Raw genomic sequence first — 19,832 nt, 5'->3', positions numbered from 1 at the left:
TAATATTTTTGCGGTACTTTTTTAAGGATGTTTTGATGAATAGAACAGCATTTATTTGAAATAGAAATATTTTTAGAAATATTATAAATGTTACAAATAATATAAATAATTATAAACATTATTTAATTATTATTATTATTATTTTTATTTTTATTTTTATTTATCTTACTTACCCCAAACTTTTGAAAGGTGTCATGGTCGCATTAAACATTTTTTTTTTTCAATTTGAACTTTTTTTCAACATTGATAATTATAAGAAATATTTTTTTAGCATCAAATCTGCAACCAAACTTTTGACTGGTAGTGTATATTATTTGACATGCAAAAAATGTTGTTTTTCGGCTTCCCATTTAGGCTCTTTGCAGGAAGTCCTGCTATTACAGTTCAGTTTCCATTTGCTTAAGAAAAAGTATAGAGCTAAATTTTAATAATCTTCCATTACGATCATTTATTTAACAGCCTCACTTTAATATGGTCAGGCTGTTGCATATGAAATCTCTGTAAGTCGACTGTGTCGGCTTTCTGGATGTACAGTGTATATCTAAGACTATGCAAAAGAATTGCATACATAACTGTGGACTTAAAATAGCACAGGAAACATATTGGCTTGAGACACTGAAATCATTAATTATGCCACTTGTAAAATAAGCCTTTAATGCATTGCTCAGGGTTTCACATAACTTATTCAACAGGTTAGCTTAGTGTGAAGCCATTTAGAGTTCTGTCTTCATTTTCAAGCATTACAGTATATTTGCCACAGGTCCAGTGTTGTGCTCCACAGAAACAACACAAACACAGTCAAATTAGTTTGTTCATCACTCACTGCTTTTTAAAAAATATTTTATTCTGAAAGTATTCAATTTCATTTTAGGATCATTTATACATATACTTACCAAATAACCATGTATATGGAATACTGATTTGAGGTTGAATCTTTTTATTAATAAAAAATCAAGAATAATCTTTATGAATTTTTATATGTAAATAAGAGCTGGTCTTTTTCATTTCTAAACAATTAGCTTTATTTTCACTGTGTATTTAGTTTCAAGTGGGTATAATTCACCTCACAACAGTGTACAGTGTATAAACACAACAATAACATCCAGTTATTAAATGACTTATATAATGTACAATATAATACAAAATTTGTACAATAAAATAATACTTACAGTATGAAATATCGCAATAACATTCGTTCTTGTGTTGGAATTAAAAACAACAATGAGAATATACATTGGGAGTTATTTTCCAGTGAGGAAGCATTGCATAGCAGTGTCTGTGGCTCCTGTGTGATATTCAGATCCATCACACATCATGTGCAGCAGCTGACTGCCATCAAATATTGTGACATAAACTGACATTTAACATGCTTTCATATAGTCAGGTGAATCTCACAAAGCATTACCCAAAAATCATCCAAAAATATGGTGCATAAAAAATTAAACATATTTGGTTTTCAATTTTCAATTTCCTCAATTCTCACTACTTTGATAAAAAAAAAAAAAAAAGATTTATATATATATATATATATATATATATATAATATATATAGCATATTGGGCTTTCCTTACATCACAACTTTTTATTATTATTACTTATTTGTTTATTTTTACTATTATCAGCTTAAATAAAAGGCAGCAAAATACTACCAAATATTTCCGAATTTAAATAATATTTTAAAAAATATTACAATATTGCATTACACAAATGCAATAATAACACAGTAACACAAATCCTAATGGTCCTAAAAATAAACTTAATTTTCCAACAAACAACTTCTAACAACTAAAACAACTAAAAAAAGTTTAGTGGCATCAAATCTTTGAAAGTTTTGTTTAAGCAACAATGCAAACAGTGATTAATCACATTACATGCCAATCAGTCAGTTCTTAGCCAGAAGAAGCTTCAGTATACTAACATATGCAGTACAGTACTAAAGTGCACATTTTCTATTTAACACTGTTTAATTCACTGGATTTTTGTCATTTTAATAGTAAGACTCCCTTCTGAACCCTGGACTTAAATGAACGCAGTCCATTGGTTCACTGGATTTATTATCCATTGATACTCAAGTATATCAAACTAGTGAGAGCATCCAGTGGACTGGGCGCTCGGGTGTGATGGGTGGCGTTCTCCAGTAGGTGGCGCTGTCAGCAGAAGTCTGGTCCAGGAGGGGCACCGGCTGAGCAGTGAGCGGGTGGGTGTTTCAGCATGGGACAGGGGGCCGATGTCACCTGGGTGGGTCGTAGCCGAACGGTAGATGTAAGCAGAAGGAGTAGTTGGGCATTGAATTGTTACTGCTGGGCAGTGGGTTGATATGATAATGTTCAACCAGGGCGGATAAAGAGGGGAACGTCAGCTCTGCCTCCAGATACACCCGCTGGTCCTGTAAATGTAAAAAAGAGAGGGTAAAATAGAATGAGTTTGATCTGGACTGACAAATAAAGGTGCTACTGTAGCATTGCCTCAATACTCGGTAGCATTTACGGTGCAAGTTATGTGCCGAATTTAAAATAGCTACTATTGGTTAGACTTAGAGGTTTGTTCAAATCCCTTAGTAAGAACAAATCTTGCCTTGGTAAAAACCACGATCTTCTGTACTGAAGATTTAGTGTCCGTGCAAAATAGCTACTAACCTCCTCAAAGAGCCTATAATTTCTGGCTTTGTTTATACCCGAGTCCCAAACAACCAGCACCTGTGTCAAACAGGGAAAAAAAAGTGCAAACATGTATAGACATACACAGATACATTTGTAAAAAAAACAAACAAACATAGATAGATATACTTTATTTATTAAAATTCTATTTAAATTGATTGTTTTTATAAACACAGACACATTTGAAAATCTACTATGCATAATTTACATGATTACAGGATATATATGGCTGATATATATATATATATATATATATGAATTATATACAGAATATCATTTATCTTTCACTTTTAGAAAGTAAAATATAAATTACATATTATTATTATTTTTTTTTTTACAAAATAATGACATTTTTGTTCATAATATGAAGATTTCAGATGCAAAAGCCTCCATCTGAGAATTCTTTTTTTTTTTTTTTTTAATTATCCTCTTATTAGGATTTTGTCAGGCCTATAAACATATCATTGGACATTTTTGAAAATAAGGCATTCAATAACTGATAACCTTTTCTTTGCCTTCAAAGTGAAATTACTGAACCTAAACATAGGGGCCCAATTAAAAAATGTTCTTTTAAAAGATAAAATGTAAAAAATATAATAAATTAATCTAGCTAATCTATCTATCTATCTATCTATCTATCTATCTATCTATCTATCTATCTATCTATCTATCTATCTAGGCATTAAAAATAGGCAAAAAAAAAAAAAAAAAAACATTTTTAAATAAATACAAGTTTTACTGCCAATCTATATTTATTAACCCTATATGCATACTGAGTCTGAGTTGTACCTGTGATGTTTTTCCTGTTCCTGATTTGCGGATGCAGTACAGACCGTTCGGTGGGTAGTTGTACGTATCCTTAAATAATCTGTAATCAGTAAGTGAAGACAATTAACAATGTAATGGAACACAGTGACACATGAACTAGATGAGTGGCTCTGGTTATCTAAATCTGCCTCTTCAAGCAAAAACAGTGCAATTACAACTCCATTCCACTAGAGGCCAGCAATACAAAGAAAAATACAGCTATCATGCTCATATACTGTACATGCCTTAATATTGTCTCAGATAAGGAACAAAAACAGTTTGGATTCACTGTTCTGAAGGATTCAGTTTCTTTATTGAAATCAATGCATCAAACCGTTGATTTCTATGAGTAACTAAAATTCACAAAATAAAAGTAATAAACACAAGCATTGTTTTCCTTTACCTTTCAACATTACTGGTTTCCATTGTGTCCACGAAGACAGAGTTAGGCAAATTTACCTGAGAGAAAAAACGTGACAAAAAGGCATTATTATTGTTATAACTAAACAAGGCTAAATGTTAGGTGATCATATGGTTGAAAAAATAACTTGTCTTGGTAAATGTTGCAACAGCAAAAGAAAACAGTTTTATGAAATTATGTCAAATCATCCACAATCTATTTCGATTCAAAATGTCACTGAGAAAGTGACTCATGTTTTCTGCTTCGGCAGACAGAGGAAATTTTATAAAGATGTTGAACATCTCTCCTTAAAACGCTCAAATTTAACAAGCCTATAAGCTCCACGAATTAATTTTTTATTTTTTTTCCCTCAAGAATTAAGATGTACACAGCAGATCCTGAAACGTCTAGTAAAACGTCTAAATAAAAATATGCCTTTATTAAAATGAACTTGAATTTATTTCCACAATATCAGTGTCGACGAGGTAAACTTACATTTTCATAGTCGTCATCATCTGAGTCTTCTTTAATTTTGCCATGCACTCGGTTTTTTAAAGGCTTTTCTTCAATTGAAGAACGAAAACTCTGTCCATCTGGTGACGCTCTTCTGAGAAAAAGGCACAGACAATTTGTATAAATAATCTTCAGGGTCTAACAACAAGCTAAAAGCTAAAAATCATAAAATAAATAAATAAATTGTGAACAAACAAACAAACAAACAAACTAATTAATTAATACTTTTAATTTAAAAAATAATTAAAAAAGAGTCATGTGGTGCGACCGACATGCAAATATATGCAGGAAAAACATAAAAAAACATAAAAAGGAAATCGATATGATATGATTTGATGATAAAAAAGACCTCTCATGACATTAATATGACAAGGCACAGTTAGTTCAGGTTTTAAAATGTCAAGTATAAATTTAAAAAAAAAAAAACAATGAAAAAACATAATAGTTCCGAATTACTAATTGTAAAAATACTTGTTCCCTTGAAAAATATTGAATAGAATATCAGATAAAATATGAATTAAATAATCAGCCAATTAAAACCATAAATCACTGTTATAATAATGTTTAAGGTATGTAAAGAAATTTTGAACTAATTCTTATTTGACGGTTACACCACATGACATTTTCAGAGTCATTACATTTCTTAAAAATGAATGTTTTAAAACCATACGAAATCAACATGAATACCAAGATGTCGATTTTTAAAATATTTCAATGTTTTATGCAAACACTAACACTGTATATTACAAGACGCTTTAAGGACTTGTAATGTAGGAAGTTTTATTCTAATCTTTGAAGCGTTTTGTGACACTCTCACATGTGTGGTTAAACACTCTCACATATGTGTGTAAAAAGTCATTCTAGTTAAAGAACGCAGTTGTTATTCTTTTTCTATAACAGGACTGAGCATGAGCATATTTAACCCTTAAAACAGCAGTCTTAATGCATTTGTAGCCATGCGGTACAACACCAAACCAGACACAGGTGTCAGTAACAAGAATGAAAGACTCTTACTGGAAGGAGGGTCTGCTGGGTTTCGGTTTGCTTGGTAACGGAGGCTTGGGGATCTGGCTGAGCGCCCTGCTGCTGACAGAGCCGGACAGGTGAGGCGAGACGGGCCGTGGCTCAGGTGTGGGCTTCACCCCCAGGTGTTGGCCGGAAATGGACGGCTTCGACGAGTTCAGAATCACTTTCTGCAGGTTCTCAACGATGTGTAGAGTAGCTGGCGTATTGCCGATGAGAGAGGCATTCGGCTTCTTTTCGTAAGCAGGCATGGTGGAAAAGGGCCCTGTCATGGGCTTCATGCTGGTTGGCAGGGGTAAAGGAGGCATGGGGCCAGCGGGGCCTCTGTTTGACAGGTGTATGTCTGGTTTCTCTAGGTGCGGGGCGTACGGCAGCGGTGGAGGAGGACCTTTGGCTGTACAGGATGGTTTTTTGAATGGAGGGGGCAGCGGAGGTGGCGGGCCTTTTGTGAGGCGGATTTCTCTCGGTTGAACAGGAACAGGGGGCGGAGGATATGGTGGAGGAGGAACCGTGGGTCGACCTGGAAAAACACATCAAACAGTTATTCCACCATGTGGGTACTCTCTAAGGTAAATATTCTCAGTGAATCTGAAGACAGCTACTGAAATGTGACAATGAGCCCATTCAGAAAAGAGGTGCAAAACTATCACTGGGTTCAAAATGATCACTTTTTCAATATGTTCACTTTAAGTCCTAATATGTACCATTTAGGGGTAAATAAGGTACAAATATGTATCTTTTAGCTTTGTGACCGACATCTACCTGCTGACACTGGTGATATATCATCTCCATCGCTGTCTTCATCTTGTGTCATATAATCTAAATGAAAATACACAAGTTAAGTAATGCACAACGCACATAAATTCAGTCATGCACAATTTTTTATTGTATTTATTTTTGCAATTCATTTATTTACAGAATCAAATATTTAGTAAAATAAAAATTACATTTTTCAATTATAATTTAAAAAACAATACTTCTAAATGATCATTTTCCTATGCATTATGTAGCATTTTGGTAACACTAACTAACAATGAACAATGCATTTGACATCTTTTAGTTATTTCATGATTTTTGTTAATGTAAGTTAATAAAAATGCAGTTGCATCAGCTTTTTACAGCAATTATTAATCTAACTAATACTTTGCAAACATTTGTTAACATTAGTTAACTATATTAGTTAACATGAACCCAACAATTTTATAAATTTTATTTAAAATTTTAATTTTAGCATTGACTAATACATTATTAAACTCAGTTAATATTTTTTAATGAACCGGCTAATATGAACTAACAATTGACAGTTGTATTTTTATTAACTAACATTAACAAAGTGTGATATTCATTGTTTGTTCATGCTAGTTCACAGTGCATTAACGAATGTTAATGATTATTAATGATATCAAAGTATTGTTAATTGTAAGCTCATGTTAAATAATATTACGAAACAAGACTTTATTATAATTTTAAAATAAATAATTTTTTTGTAGACATAATTTGTTGAAAATTAAACTATTAAATACCACTATGAAATATTTTTTAAATGTTTATTATTATTATTATTATTATTATTATTGAATTTTTTTTTAAAATATATTATTCATAATTGTGTATACTTTTACATAAATATTTTATAGACACATATATTTTGTTATATGGTTACACTATGTAAAAGCATAAGCAGAGACATGTTATTTCAAACCCTTAGTGTCTGTCTCTGTGTACCTGCTTCAGGATCTTCTTCAATAGGACTGATTTCCAGCGGCTCCTCTAACTGCCCATAATCTAAATCATCACTATTAAAACACAAGAAATTTGGGAGTTAAAATCTTCAATGCAGAATTACATTACCAAGCAGTGATTATAAGAAAGAGGAAGAGGTTACAGCTGTCGTTTAAAAAAAGTCCCGAAAAATTGAAGCTAAAATGTGAAGTAAAAACCATATTGTGTAAGAATGATATAAATATAATTCATGCATCATTAGTGTTTTAAAAAGCACAAATGAAAATACAAGTAGCCTAAATGTGTTATAAATGCAACGTGACCTAACATCGGACATCAGTGCTTGAGCATTTCAATGATGTTTAAGTTCAAGTTTACCTTGGAAGAGGCGCATCTCTTTTATCATTATAATAGCTGATTTCTTTTCTTAAGTGCCGCATCCATTTCTGTCAGACATAAAAATACACACATTTTGTTTTAATTAAACCTAAAAACCCCCAAAATTTCATGGTTGTGCAGTGCTCTCTGATATGCCTATGATCTCACCCTTCTCTCATCCTCACTCGCCGCTGAGAAATACCACGTACGGTGTCTCTTACTGAAGTGGACGATCTTAAAAGGAAAAACATTGCTAGATGTTGTTTCCTCTGCTGCCCGTAAGACTCTGCCAAGCAATAAAAACAAAGGTCTTTAAAAATATATTAATTTAATTTAAATCTCTACTATTCAAAAGTTAGATATATATATTTAAATGCACACTACTGTATTATTTATTTATTTATTTTGAAGAAATTAATACTTCAATTCAGCAAGGATACATTAAATTGATCAAAAGTAGTCAAACGACTAATCGTGATTAATCGCATCCAAAATAAAAGTTTTTGTTTATGTAATATATGTGTGTGCTCTGTGTATATTTATTATATATATATATATATATACATAATAAATATATATATATATATTTATTATGTATATATATATATATATATATATATATATAAAGACACAAACATACAGTATATATTTTGAAAATATTCACATGTATTTACATGCATATACTTATATAATTTATATTATATATAAATATATTTAATATGCAAATATAACACAGTATTAGTCAGATTAGTCGTTTGACAGCACTAATCAAAAGTGACAGTAAAGTCATTTAGAATCTTTCAAAAGATTTATATTTCAAATAAATGCTGTTTATTGAACTTTTTAATTCATCAAAGAATCCTGAAAAATTCAAAATAAAAGTTTCCATAAAAATATGAAGCAGCACAACTGTTTTTAACATTGATAATAATAATAATAATAATAAATGTTTCTTGAGCAGCAAATCAACATTTCTGAAGGATCACGTGACACTGAAGACTGGAGTAATGATGCTGAAAATTCAGCTTTACATCACAGAAATAAATTATATTTTAAAATGTATTCAAATAGAAAACAGTTCATTTTAATTGCAATAATATTTCAAAATATTGCTGTTTTTACTGTATTTTTGATCAAATAAATGCAGCCTTGGTGAACATAAGAGACGGTAATAAAAAAACATTAAAAAAATATATAAATTTGTATCATCCCCAAACTTCACGTGATACTTAGTCGTGCTTTCCAAGGCTTTCCATTACTATTGTTTTCTTGTTATTAATAATTTATATCTAGAAGTAATGATTTGTACAAATCCCGCTGTACAACATTTTTAAAAATGTGCTGTAAACTACTGTTTTCCTGCATCCTCAGTGTCAAAATACATGGCTAAAGGTCCATATATATATCTTGCTCATCCCAGAACACTCCCTGCGCACTGCTGTATTAATTTAGAGGGCTATTTTTACCCAACCACAGCAGGAAAAATCATGCACAATAATTACATGTTCACCATGTGCTGAGGAAGAACTACAGCAGGAATCTAAACACTTTCCACCACTTTAACTTCATGGAAAGTATGACCTTAAACAGAACATACGACAGACACGCGATTGTTGCATTCGCATGTACAGGAAAAACGTATGAAGGCCAGTTCGGTGCAGAATCGAAACTCTTGCACTTGAAAAGGCACAGCTGTGGACAGGATGTGGCCTGCGATCGTGCCGAGATGGCCACTGGTAACTTAACATACAGATTGAAAAATTGAGTACAGAGAGGTGAGCCCGCTGAAACTTTCTCTGCCTGAATGATCACAGATGCATGAGAGCGTCATATGAACAAATGCAGTGTTATAAGGGAGACCGATGGAAATAAGAACTAATAACCAACCTGTTGTAGCCATTGAGTGAAAATGCTCCTTGAGGTGCGGCAGAAGTACTGCTCTTGAAATAGTAGATGCAGCCTTTGTGGATTATGATGAAGCGAAGAGGCCCTGTGAAAATGACAGAAACTCAATATATGTCCACATTACACAGCACAATACTTTCAGCACATAAATGAAAGCAAAATTGTTTGTAGCAGTACTTCAGTGTTCATTTCTTATAGTAGTATTTGGTAACACTTCACAGTAAGGTTCGATTTGTTAATGCGTATAGGTATTATGAACAATGAACAATTTGCATTATTTACTGATCTAAATTTACCTGAACTGTTTGAAATGTTTTAACATATGTAAAAAAATGAACAATAACTTTACCATTAGCTTCCATGGTCACACTTTATTTTAAGGTCTAGGTCTCACTATTAACAAACCATTAACTACAACCTTTGCCCCAAAAAAACTTAGTAAGGTAGTTGTTAAGTTTAGGTATTGGGTAGGATTATGGATGTAGAATATGATCATGCACAATGTGCTTTATAAGTATAAACAAGTCAAGTCACCTTTATTTATATAGCGCTTTTACAATACAGATTGTGTCAAAGCACTTAACAGTATCAAATTGGAGGATAGAGTGTCAGTAATAATGATAAGATTAAACACTCAATTTTCAATTTTTCAGTTAAAGGCATTTCATTATTGAATTCAGAGTTGTCATTGTCTAGCTCAGTTTAGTTTAAATAGTATCTGTGCAATCAAATCGGCGATAATCGCTGGAAATGAAGTGTCCCCAACTGAGCAAGCCAGAGGCGACAGCGGCAAGGAACCAAAACTTCCTCTGTGACAGAATGGAGAAAAAAACCTTGGGAGAAACCAGGCTCAGTCAGGGGCCAGTTCTCCTCTGACCAGACGAAACCCGCAGTTCAAAAGTTTATATTTCTATTTTAATTTTGTTACAATTTCTAACAATAGTAGTATTATGTAGTTAGGTATTTTATTATATTTTAGTTATTTTGTTATTTTTTTTATAAACAGCCAATATATTAATAATATGCATGTTAATAAGCTACTAGTTAATAGTGAAAATTGGTCCCTAAAGTGTCACTGGTTCCATTTGTTTCCATTAGTTAACCACATTAGGTAACGTGAACTAACTATTTGCAACAGTATCTATTAATCATACTTGATGTAAATTTCAACATTTATTAATACTCAAATCAATTATCAAATCAAAAGCTGTTAATATTATTTAATGGACCTGAGGCGAAATGAACTAACAGTTGTATTGTATTAACTAACCTTAACAGAGATGAATAAATACTGTAACAAATATATTGCTCATTGTTAGTTATCGCACAAATTTTGTGGCATTTTTTCTGATAACCCGTGTAAAGGAACTTAAATTACTCCGTCATTTTTGATTGTGCAGATGAGAGAAATACATCAATCGAATCTGTAAAGGGTCTACTTATATTTGTATACACTCATAATAACAACAAAACTAACAACAACTACAACCTTATTATAACGTGTTACCAAAGTGGTATTTTCTAATGCTGATTTACGACACCTAATGCATTATCTAATGTTAACAAACTCAAACTTATAGTAAATTGTTACACATACCTGCATGAATTTATGTTTTGCACAGTACACAAACAAGAATTATCTACAGAATGTTTCTGTTTTAGGAATTGTTTGCACGATGTGGTCCAAGCAACACCGAACCCCATTTACTGTCACAACATTTTTCAAAATATCATCTTTTATGTTCCACAGAAGAAAGTCATAAAGGTTTGGAATGAAAGAGAAGGTGTGTAAATGAAGACAGAACTCAAATTTTTGGGTGAACTATCCCTTTAAATCAGAGACACTAATGTTGATGTATGTTTGATGTTTTGTCTGTTGACTGATAGATTCTAATGAGCCGTGCTAAACTCACATTTCATCAGGCTGAACTGGCTGCCCCCTTTCTTGTGCAGATATCCAGATGTGGCGACTCCTCCCGGCATGGTGAGTAGATTCTGAGCTCCGATAGCCCTCATGGGAACGGGCCAGGAGACCGGCGTAGCAGCCATGTTTCTGTAAGCAACAATAAAGGTTTATTTTTGATTTATTTTCATACTCAAAGGTTACCCCAGAACACTTTATGCCCTACTGTAACAACTACCAGAACATCTTAAGCCTACAGCCAAATCACAGCTGTGCTCATAGTCAGATTACATCACTGAATTATTGGTATAAACACTATTCCAAAAGAGTGATGCCAGCATAGAAGAACCACTTTGTGGTTCCCCAAAGAATATGAAGAACACTTAAAAAAATCAATGGAAACGTGTGTAATGGAAAGTTTCCATGGTTCTTCACGGAACCATATATGCCAAAGAACCTTTCTGTGCCAAAGAAATATAACTTTCAAAATCAAATCTTAATGAACTTTACTTTTTAAGTTTGAAGACCTGTTATTAACATCCCTTTGCTGTTGAGCCAATACATTAAAAAAAGTTTAAAAATGCAATCTCGTCTTCTTCCAATTCAATGGTAACCTACAACTATGTAAAGAAAAGAAGGTCGGGGTACAACGGTGGCAGATATGCAGAGAAGCTTAGATTATATATTTTCCGATAAACATCTTGCAGAAGTTTCTTATAATCAGAGATCCTTGTGAAGTTAATCAGATTCATTCTGAGATGACGTTCCTGGGCAACCTCGGGTAAACCGCAAACCATCAGATTCATTCGTTCAGAAGAGCACTTCTGATGTACCGATGTAATAAACCAGAACAATGTCCCTCTGCAAGTAACATACAGTATTTTTTAGTATTTCCGGCTCCATCGTCCTGAAGTCAATGAGTTTTGAAAGTGTTTTTAGTCAAATGCCTGAAATAAGCACATTTTATTCTACAACATAAATTTAGTAAGTGATACCCCCTTGTGATTTTTTAAAGCTTTTGGTTATCATGAAAAAGGAGGTTGCTAACAAGTGTCTAATTGTCACTAAAGATGTTGTCAGGACATTAAATGCCATCGAGCTGAACAGATGAACTCATTTACTCATCACTTTCACGTCCTCATTGTGTTTTAAATCAGGCTCATAAAACTATTCTAACTCAAACTTTTGCGGAAATATTTTTTTTTTGTATAGAAAGACTGAAAGAGTTGCAGGAAGCTAAGTGATGGTTATGTTGAAGTCATGCAACCAGTTCATTTATAATCTACATTTAGCTTTTTACTTTTGTATTTAGGCTTCAAGATTCATGGATGGTGTGAAAATCAGCAAACCTTCAAGGTGGTGTGAAGGTGACTTTAAAATAAGATAAAACAAACATTAAAGTAAACAATTAAAACGCAAGATATTTCTGATTTTATGTCACTTACTCAATAGCAGTTTCTTTGAAAAACCATGGCTGGAAAACCTGAATATATGAAGTTGCCTTGTTTTAAAAGCGTTTAAAAGTATTTCTATTGACCTAGAAAAGTCATGTAATTTAATTTCATTAAACTGTATAAGTCCATGTGAATTTTGTGTACATTTTTTTTTCTAATTATGCCCAGCTTTAAAATATTCCATTGGGTAGAAATTGTGAGTGAAATAATGTTTTTTAAATCCTTCTCCTTAATCCAAAAAATCATGAACAACAGGAAAAGTCAAGAGGACTTGTGAGGCCTTGGAGTCAAATAGTTTGAGAACCACTGTGAAAACGAAAACCTTCAACATCTAAACAGATAATACTGCAACCAGACATAACAAATCACCAACCAAACAAATTAAAATACATTCTTTTAAACAAAGTGAGCAAACCCAGTCAAAACACAGAGATGAGACAATCATAATCAATGAAAAAACACAACAACAATCAGAAGAACCATAACAAATTTCCTGCTACACAATTTCCATGTAGCTTGTTAGTAATATCAAGCGAATTCCCAGGAATATGACAACATAAGAGTATTTTTGTGATCATGAACACCACATAATTCTACATCACTTAAACAACACCCAACTCCAAACAAACTTCTCCAAACACCAACCCACGCGTCCCATGATCCCACACGCTTACCTTCTGCTGACACATCTTCTGATGCTCTGCACTGCTTTACTCTCTCTCAACATACTGCCAGAAGAAACCAGAGACCATCAAGAGTTTGAGGACATGCTCGTCTCACCACAAAATTCACAGCTATCTCCAAACCTCCAGCAAAAACCTTGAATCTGACCAGGACAAAGAAAGGACAGGAAACCCTACATTTCCTCTGGAAAGTTCGAGCCCCTCCTGGGCTGTGGAGCGCACAGTGGAATTTGCTATTGCTTCTCCGTGATACTGGACGTCTGAGTGCCAGTCAGCAGATACAGACGGGAACGGAGGAAAGTCCATCTAACACTGGGTGGAGTGGGGAGATTAGAATCCCATGGGACAATCGTGACCTAAATGAGAAGTGTAATGGTAGCGTAGTGTGTCTCATCATGACATTATAATATCCAACCAAAGAATTATGGTCCAGGAGCGTGCTTGTGGCAAAGGGACGCTATTTTTAGGAGTTAAGTAGAAGTTTAGTGTGGCACTGTCAGCAAAATGCTCTTGACCTTCTTACAGACTTCACTTCAAGAAAATTAAAAGACCAGCAACAGTATTTTAATTCCATTGTAGCTTGTTTCTGGCAGCGACATGCCTTCTTATAGAAGTTCTTCTTTCTCTTGAGGTTTTAGTGTTGATGTAATGAGGTTAAAAAGAGTCTGCATAAGAACTCTACCAGCAGACTGTCTGTTCATCTCTGTTGCTCAATGTTTCCAACCATGATTGACATCAGGTGTCATTTAACACAAGATAGAGGCATGTGTGTTTTGTTGACACTTATGTATATAATTTTTTTTTTTTTTCTTTTCAGTAGTGTTTCTAAGACTATTTGAAGTCTTAGAAGTCATATTGTCTTCAAGTTGTCACTATTACTATTTGAACTTGAGAAAATAAAAATCTAACATTTTCAATAAAATCTGGCATACACAACATATGCTCCTTAAACATCTTAACCACTATTTAAAAAAATAAAAATAAAATAAAAAATGTAATGTAATGCCTCTAAAAATGTAAAAATAAATATATTTTTTACACCTCACTATACATTTTTATAATTATTTTCAAAAAGTGTTTTCTTATTCACAAATATCACAAATTATTAGGCAAACAAAGGTTTTCAAATATTTATAATATATAGTGTTTCATTGCTTTTTTAAACCTCAACAATTTAAGACATTTCTTACGTGCTTCAAGCAATATAAAATTAAGTTTGAATTACACTAGTGGATCAAAACCTTTCATCAAAGTTGTCCTAAAACCGAAATGCGTTCTTGTCTTATTAAATTTTTGATCCACATCCAAAACATGTAAAATGAGTTTGTATTTAAATCTTTTCTCAACAAATTAACCACTACATTATATTTACTATTTTGTTTACATTATACATGTCCCTGTGGTAAATTCCATGCACTTCCAACTAAACATTACAAAAAAACCAAAAACACTTTTTGGTAACATTATTTGTGTCCTTCTTACACGTGCTATATGTACTTACTATTATAATAACAATTAATGATGCATAATTACATGCAAGTAACCCTAAGCCAAACCCTATTCAAATAATAAGTACACGTAGTTAATTAATATTACTCAGTATTTAAATGTATAATAATTACACTGTAACAAGGACACCTTAAAATAAAGTGTAACCCACTTTTTTTTAACAGTGTCCTTTTTACATGTTGCATTTAATTATTACAGTATTTATGCAAATTTACATTCAGCTAACCCTAATCCAAACCCTACTGTAAGAACATGTTTTTAAATTAATATTACTCATTATACTTACTTATATAATTACGTTGTAATAAGGACACCTTAAAATAAAGTGTAACCAAAAAACTAGTCAAGTATTCAAGTATTACTCAGAATGACCCAGTAATGCCCTTCCAATGCAAACAAACATACGGGTTACTCTAAGCTATGAAATATTAATCTTAAATCTCCAGAAGAACATAAACACAGACGGTAATCAGACACAGGATGGTCATGCTCTATAGAAACTCAAACAAAAAAGCAGGGTGGGGTGGCGAAGATTTTAGCCTTGACAACTTCCTGAGCCTAGAAACGTAACTTCATGTGTTGATAAGCATGAAGTGCTAAGAGGTCAAACACAGTTTATGTTTTATTTTTAAAACGAGAGGCATTTCAGAGGGTACAATTTAGTACAGAACCGGATCATTAAATGGATCAAGAAAAGTGGGCTTAATGTACCGGAATGGAGCCACGCTGCTTTCAGAGGGGGAGCTAATGTAATAATTGATAACAATTTTGTAATTTTTCTTGTGTGTGGAATAACATGCGTATATAACCAGAAATGTGGGAAATGAAGAAGTAAATATGGAAGAAGTAAATATGGTCGTCTTGGAGGAATTCACGAATGCACACACAACCACAATATTCACTCTAATGTTCCCCCTTCTTGAAAGCACAAGAATTCAAGTCAGCCAGTCCACAAGAAGAAGGGAACTGAAACATATTTGGCTATTTTCCCCACCCACATTATTATGATGCCAATGTAGAAATGTAAGAAATGTAAAGTTACTTTGCAAGTTATCACAATTTGATTTAAGATTATAAGTAAAAGTATTTTTCTTTGGAATAGCACTATTCGCAATAAGACCAGGAACCTGCGAAGTGAATAGTATACATTTCCACTATATATATTGTACCTCAGTGGCATGTCAGACTTTCCACACAAGACTGTTTACTGCTTGAGACATTTTAACAATGTTTCCATCCACAATGACCAGAACTCGACCTGCTTGCACTTAAGGTGTGGGTGAGCATAATAACATGCTGCGTGTTGTTAACACACGATCAGGTGATATTTAATGTATAGAGGTGACTGCCACACAGTACTGACTTACTAGGCAACGTATAGAAGCTAAGACCTTCATAAAACTACTACACCAACAGATCAAACTATTCAATAAACCTGTAAATATAAACACTTTCCAGTTAGCATGCCTAGCTTTTTAGCTTCTAACCGGCATCCAAAAATACCTAAACTGAATGCTGATAGTCACTTTAAGCTAGTTGACTGGATAAAACACATCATCTAGCAACCAGACAAAGTGACTAAAAGAAGTGATAAATGAATGTCAGTTTGATCTGATAGTAAATCTTATTTGTCCAGTTCACCAGAGTTAGCGAAGCCAGTGGCTAGCTAATATATTCACAAATACTCTATCTTCACTTAAACTGGTGTTTCACTTGAAATTTCTTAGTCAAGCAAAGTTGTGACAGCTAATAGTTGTCTAGTCTTTAGTCAGTGTGTAAATCCCCTGTAAAAAAATAGAACAAGGTATTAAATGTTATTAGCACAGCTGGGTGTCACATTAAAACACCTGTTAAAACTAGTCCACATATTGTATGGTTAACCGTATGTGGGAAAAGAGTGATACTGAGGATGAACTAATCGGAATTTGTCAGGTTAGTGGCATGAAATATTAGCAGTACAGCAAGTACACTTATGTATGTCTGTACATTCCACTATATCTGGTACTTGTCCGCTAATTCTTTCTGGTGATTTTTTTTACAGCTGTTCACGGATGGCCGGGTCAGAGTAATTTTCCATGATGGTCTTTTAGGGTATTATCAATAATTTGACTTTCAGCCGTCCTAAATGATACATCAAACTAAACAAACTCTTGTCGGTCATTGAACATGTCAATCAAACAGTCTCTTCCTGTGTGGTCACCTCAGTGAAATTTTATGGGCAAACAGGTCTGTTGTTAATATTATAAAATTTAATGTGAAAACAATTTTCACTCAGAAATTGCTAGTAAATAAACTTCACGATTACAGAGAAATGGCAAGTAATACATTGAATTAAAATGAAATTTTGATGTAGAAAGACTGAAATAGTATTTTCTTTTAAAACATACTGTTTATATATACATATATATATATATATATATATATCTATTTTTTTTATTATTATTATTATTATTATTTTTTTTTAATGTGCCCAGAAGTCAACTTTGGAAGTTCAGTTTTCTGCTGGTCTGTGCAATGAATTTCACTTTGAACGTGTTGCGAAATCTGTGTGGGGAAATCTTTCACCCTCGAAATTCCTGATCGTGTGAATTTCTGTTGAAATAGCGGAATTTCATCATTTCATCGAACAACATTAAATGTGACCTTAAATAGACAGTTCTTTGAAAAAATAAACAAGTACACAGTGGACAGACTTTGTGCTGCTTCAAAAACATGTTTATACGAGGTTAATATGCTTAAACCCATTATATACTAATATAAAAGTATATATTCTGGTAACACTTTAGAATAGGGAACACATATCCACTATTAACACTATTAAAAGTTTTCCCTCAATTAACCCCTAATTTGCTGCTTATTGATATTAAGTAAGGTAGTTGTTGTAGTGTTTAGGTATAAGGTAGGGTTAAGGGATCTAGAATATGGTCACGCAGAATAAGTCATTAATATAGCACCTTATAAGTACAAATGAACAGTCAATGTGTTAGTAATATGCATGCTAATAGTTAATAGTGAATAGTGTTCCCTATCTTTGAAACAAATTTATCTCTATTTATGCAAAGTTTTCTCACTGAGGGCGCCGTTCTCTTATGTTAATGCATGTTACAAACCAAAGGTAAGAGAAGAGTCTGTGGGCAGCAGTTGCCGTTATTATTTTTGCTCTGCATCTACATCCTTCCTGCATTTCCTGCCTCCTAATATGTGCACATCACTTAAGAACGGAAAAAAGGCTTTAAAATAAAACAGGAGATGAGGCATGAAACGCAGCCTCCATCAATGGCACATGACATCTGTCTCAAACATCTGCCCACACAGGTTAGTTATAACAACATTTTTTCACAGTCAGTTGGATTCGCCCCCATATTCTAATGTGTACAGATGCATGTGCATCCAGACTGAAAAGGTCATGTAAACACATTTTACATGAGGTAGGAGTTTAGCGGTAAAGGTGTAATGTAAAGTACATTTTGCGGCCTTGAGTATGGTAGGGATTTTCCCTGCAAAAAAAACGTATTGAATGAAAAAAAAAAAAGGACATTTTCTTTACATTTAATCCACATCTTACATTTTACCTGGAGTCAAACTATAGATTAACACTCATAAGCACTATGGTATTTTGTGGGCACCATGTGGGTGCGCTTCAGTCCTTCACCACAAACTACCCACATTTTTACTGTACTTAAAATCCACAAGAAATCACAATCACATTTACTTTTTGGTCTAGCACAATACTAGTCCACAAACTGCAGTAATCCTCAAACTTGTGGGAATTACTAACTGTTTTACAATAGCTTTGCGATTTTAATATTTTATGCACTAGTCAAATCAAAAAGAGGCTTAAACAGCAAATAATCAATACCATCGTCAACTATCCGATTATTGATTTCTAGGAGGACTACAAAAACACAAAGGCGAAGAAACCCGCATACTTACTTGTTACAGAAATCTTGGATGCACATCTTCGTATGCGACTGTTGCAAATGACCAAAGGAACGCTTTTTTTTCACAGAAAGAGCCATTCGTACTGGCTGGTGTTTGTCACCATGTTCCCTGGTTGATGCTTGACGTACAGTCGGAAGTTGAGCGAGTTTGTTGAGGGTTCAGGCACGACTGATAGAGCGGAGGCAAGCGGAGACGGCCTGTGATCTCAGGCTCATGCACAGTGCAAGTCATTTCCTCTCAAGGACCACATTGGCGTAGTCTTTTTCTGTGTCACGAAGTCACTTCCTTTTGTTGGCTGTATGGACAAACTGATTGGCCAAAGTTCTTAGGACTTGAATTCACTGGCAGGGACTTTCCACCTCTTTTAAGATGAAATTACGTAGTCGAGGTGGCTAGTCTGACAAGCTTGCAACAGCGTTTGTTGACTCCTAGAAATATCTTGTAGCTTGTAGACCCCTATTTACATTCCTGTAACCAAAGACTACCAAAGTCTGAAAACAGAAGTGTAAATTGTGAAACTTTAAGGTTGTGTGCGAATAGACAGTCATCCGTTAGTGGTTAGTATTACTATTAGTAGTGCTCATATTAAGGTTAGAGATTTGAACAACAAACCCTAATCTTAAATATTACATTTTGACATGTAACTCCTCTGAAACGGTTTCTGCTACATGAATTGTAACTCAAATGTATACGATTACTTTTCTAAGTAATAAGATTTACAATCAAATCAAATCCAAAACTCTCTAGCCAAAACTTTTTGACCAATTAGCAAGCACCTAACTACCAAGAATAGCATTTGTATCATAAATAAATGCTTTTGAATTTTGAATTTCCAAAAGTCATATATGGTCAGGTTCCTGAACATGCGGGAAATATAGGTGTTCCCACAGGTAAACAAAGCCTTTTCTTACTTCCTTTTTATAAACACTGTTGCCT

The 19,832-nt window shown here is 33.4% G+C and overlaps 1 protein-coding gene across 6 annotated transcripts in view; it reads right to left on the bottom strand.

The window, feature by feature from the left end:
- Positions 1-1,507: 1,507 nt before the first annotated feature.
- The window catches only part of sh3bp2 (SH3-domain binding protein 2), a 30,775-nt gene continuing 12,450 nt past the window's right edge, over positions 1,508-19,832 (bottom strand). For 2 of the 6 annotated variants that reach the window (XM_058789402.1, XM_058789401.1), the window contains 12 exons: positions 11,319-11,458; positions 9,388-9,490; positions 7,669-7,786; positions 7,501-7,568; positions 7,126-7,196; positions 6,163-6,219; positions 5,392-5,920; positions 4,360-4,471; positions 3,868-3,923; positions 3,447-3,525; positions 2,637-2,696; positions 1,508-2,386 (listed from right to left, as the gene is read on the bottom strand). In XM_058789402.1, coding sequence (XP_058645385.1) covers positions 2,231-2,386; positions 2,637-2,696; positions 3,447-3,525; positions 3,868-3,923; positions 4,360-4,471; positions 5,392-5,920; positions 6,163-6,219; positions 7,126-7,196; positions 7,501-7,568; positions 7,669-7,786; positions 9,388-9,490; positions 11,319-11,454 — 1,545 coding nt within the window. In that variant the 5' untranslated portion in view covers positions 11,455-11,458 and the 3' untranslated portion in view covers positions 1,508-2,230. Of the gene's footprint in view, positions 2,387-2,636; positions 2,697-3,446; positions 3,526-3,867; positions 3,924-4,359; positions 4,472-5,391; positions 5,921-6,162; positions 6,220-7,125; positions 7,197-7,500; positions 7,569-7,668; positions 7,787-9,387; positions 9,491-11,318; positions 11,459-13,436; positions 19,684-19,832 lie in introns of those variants that run through there. The other 4 variants (XM_058789398.1, XM_058789399.1, XM_058789400.1 and 1 more) reach the window with 4 other exon arrangements.

Source organism: Onychostoma macrolepis, chromosome 10 (assembly GCF_012432095.1).
Source record: "Onychostoma macrolepis isolate SWU-2019 chromosome 10, ASM1243209v1, whole genome shotgun sequence".
Lineage (NCBI taxonomy): Eukaryota > Metazoa > Chordata > Actinopteri > Cypriniformes > Cyprinidae > Onychostoma > Onychostoma macrolepis.
The sequence above is the reverse complement of the archived record's forward strand: the minus strand, read 5'-3'. Positions and strand labels throughout refer to the sequence as shown.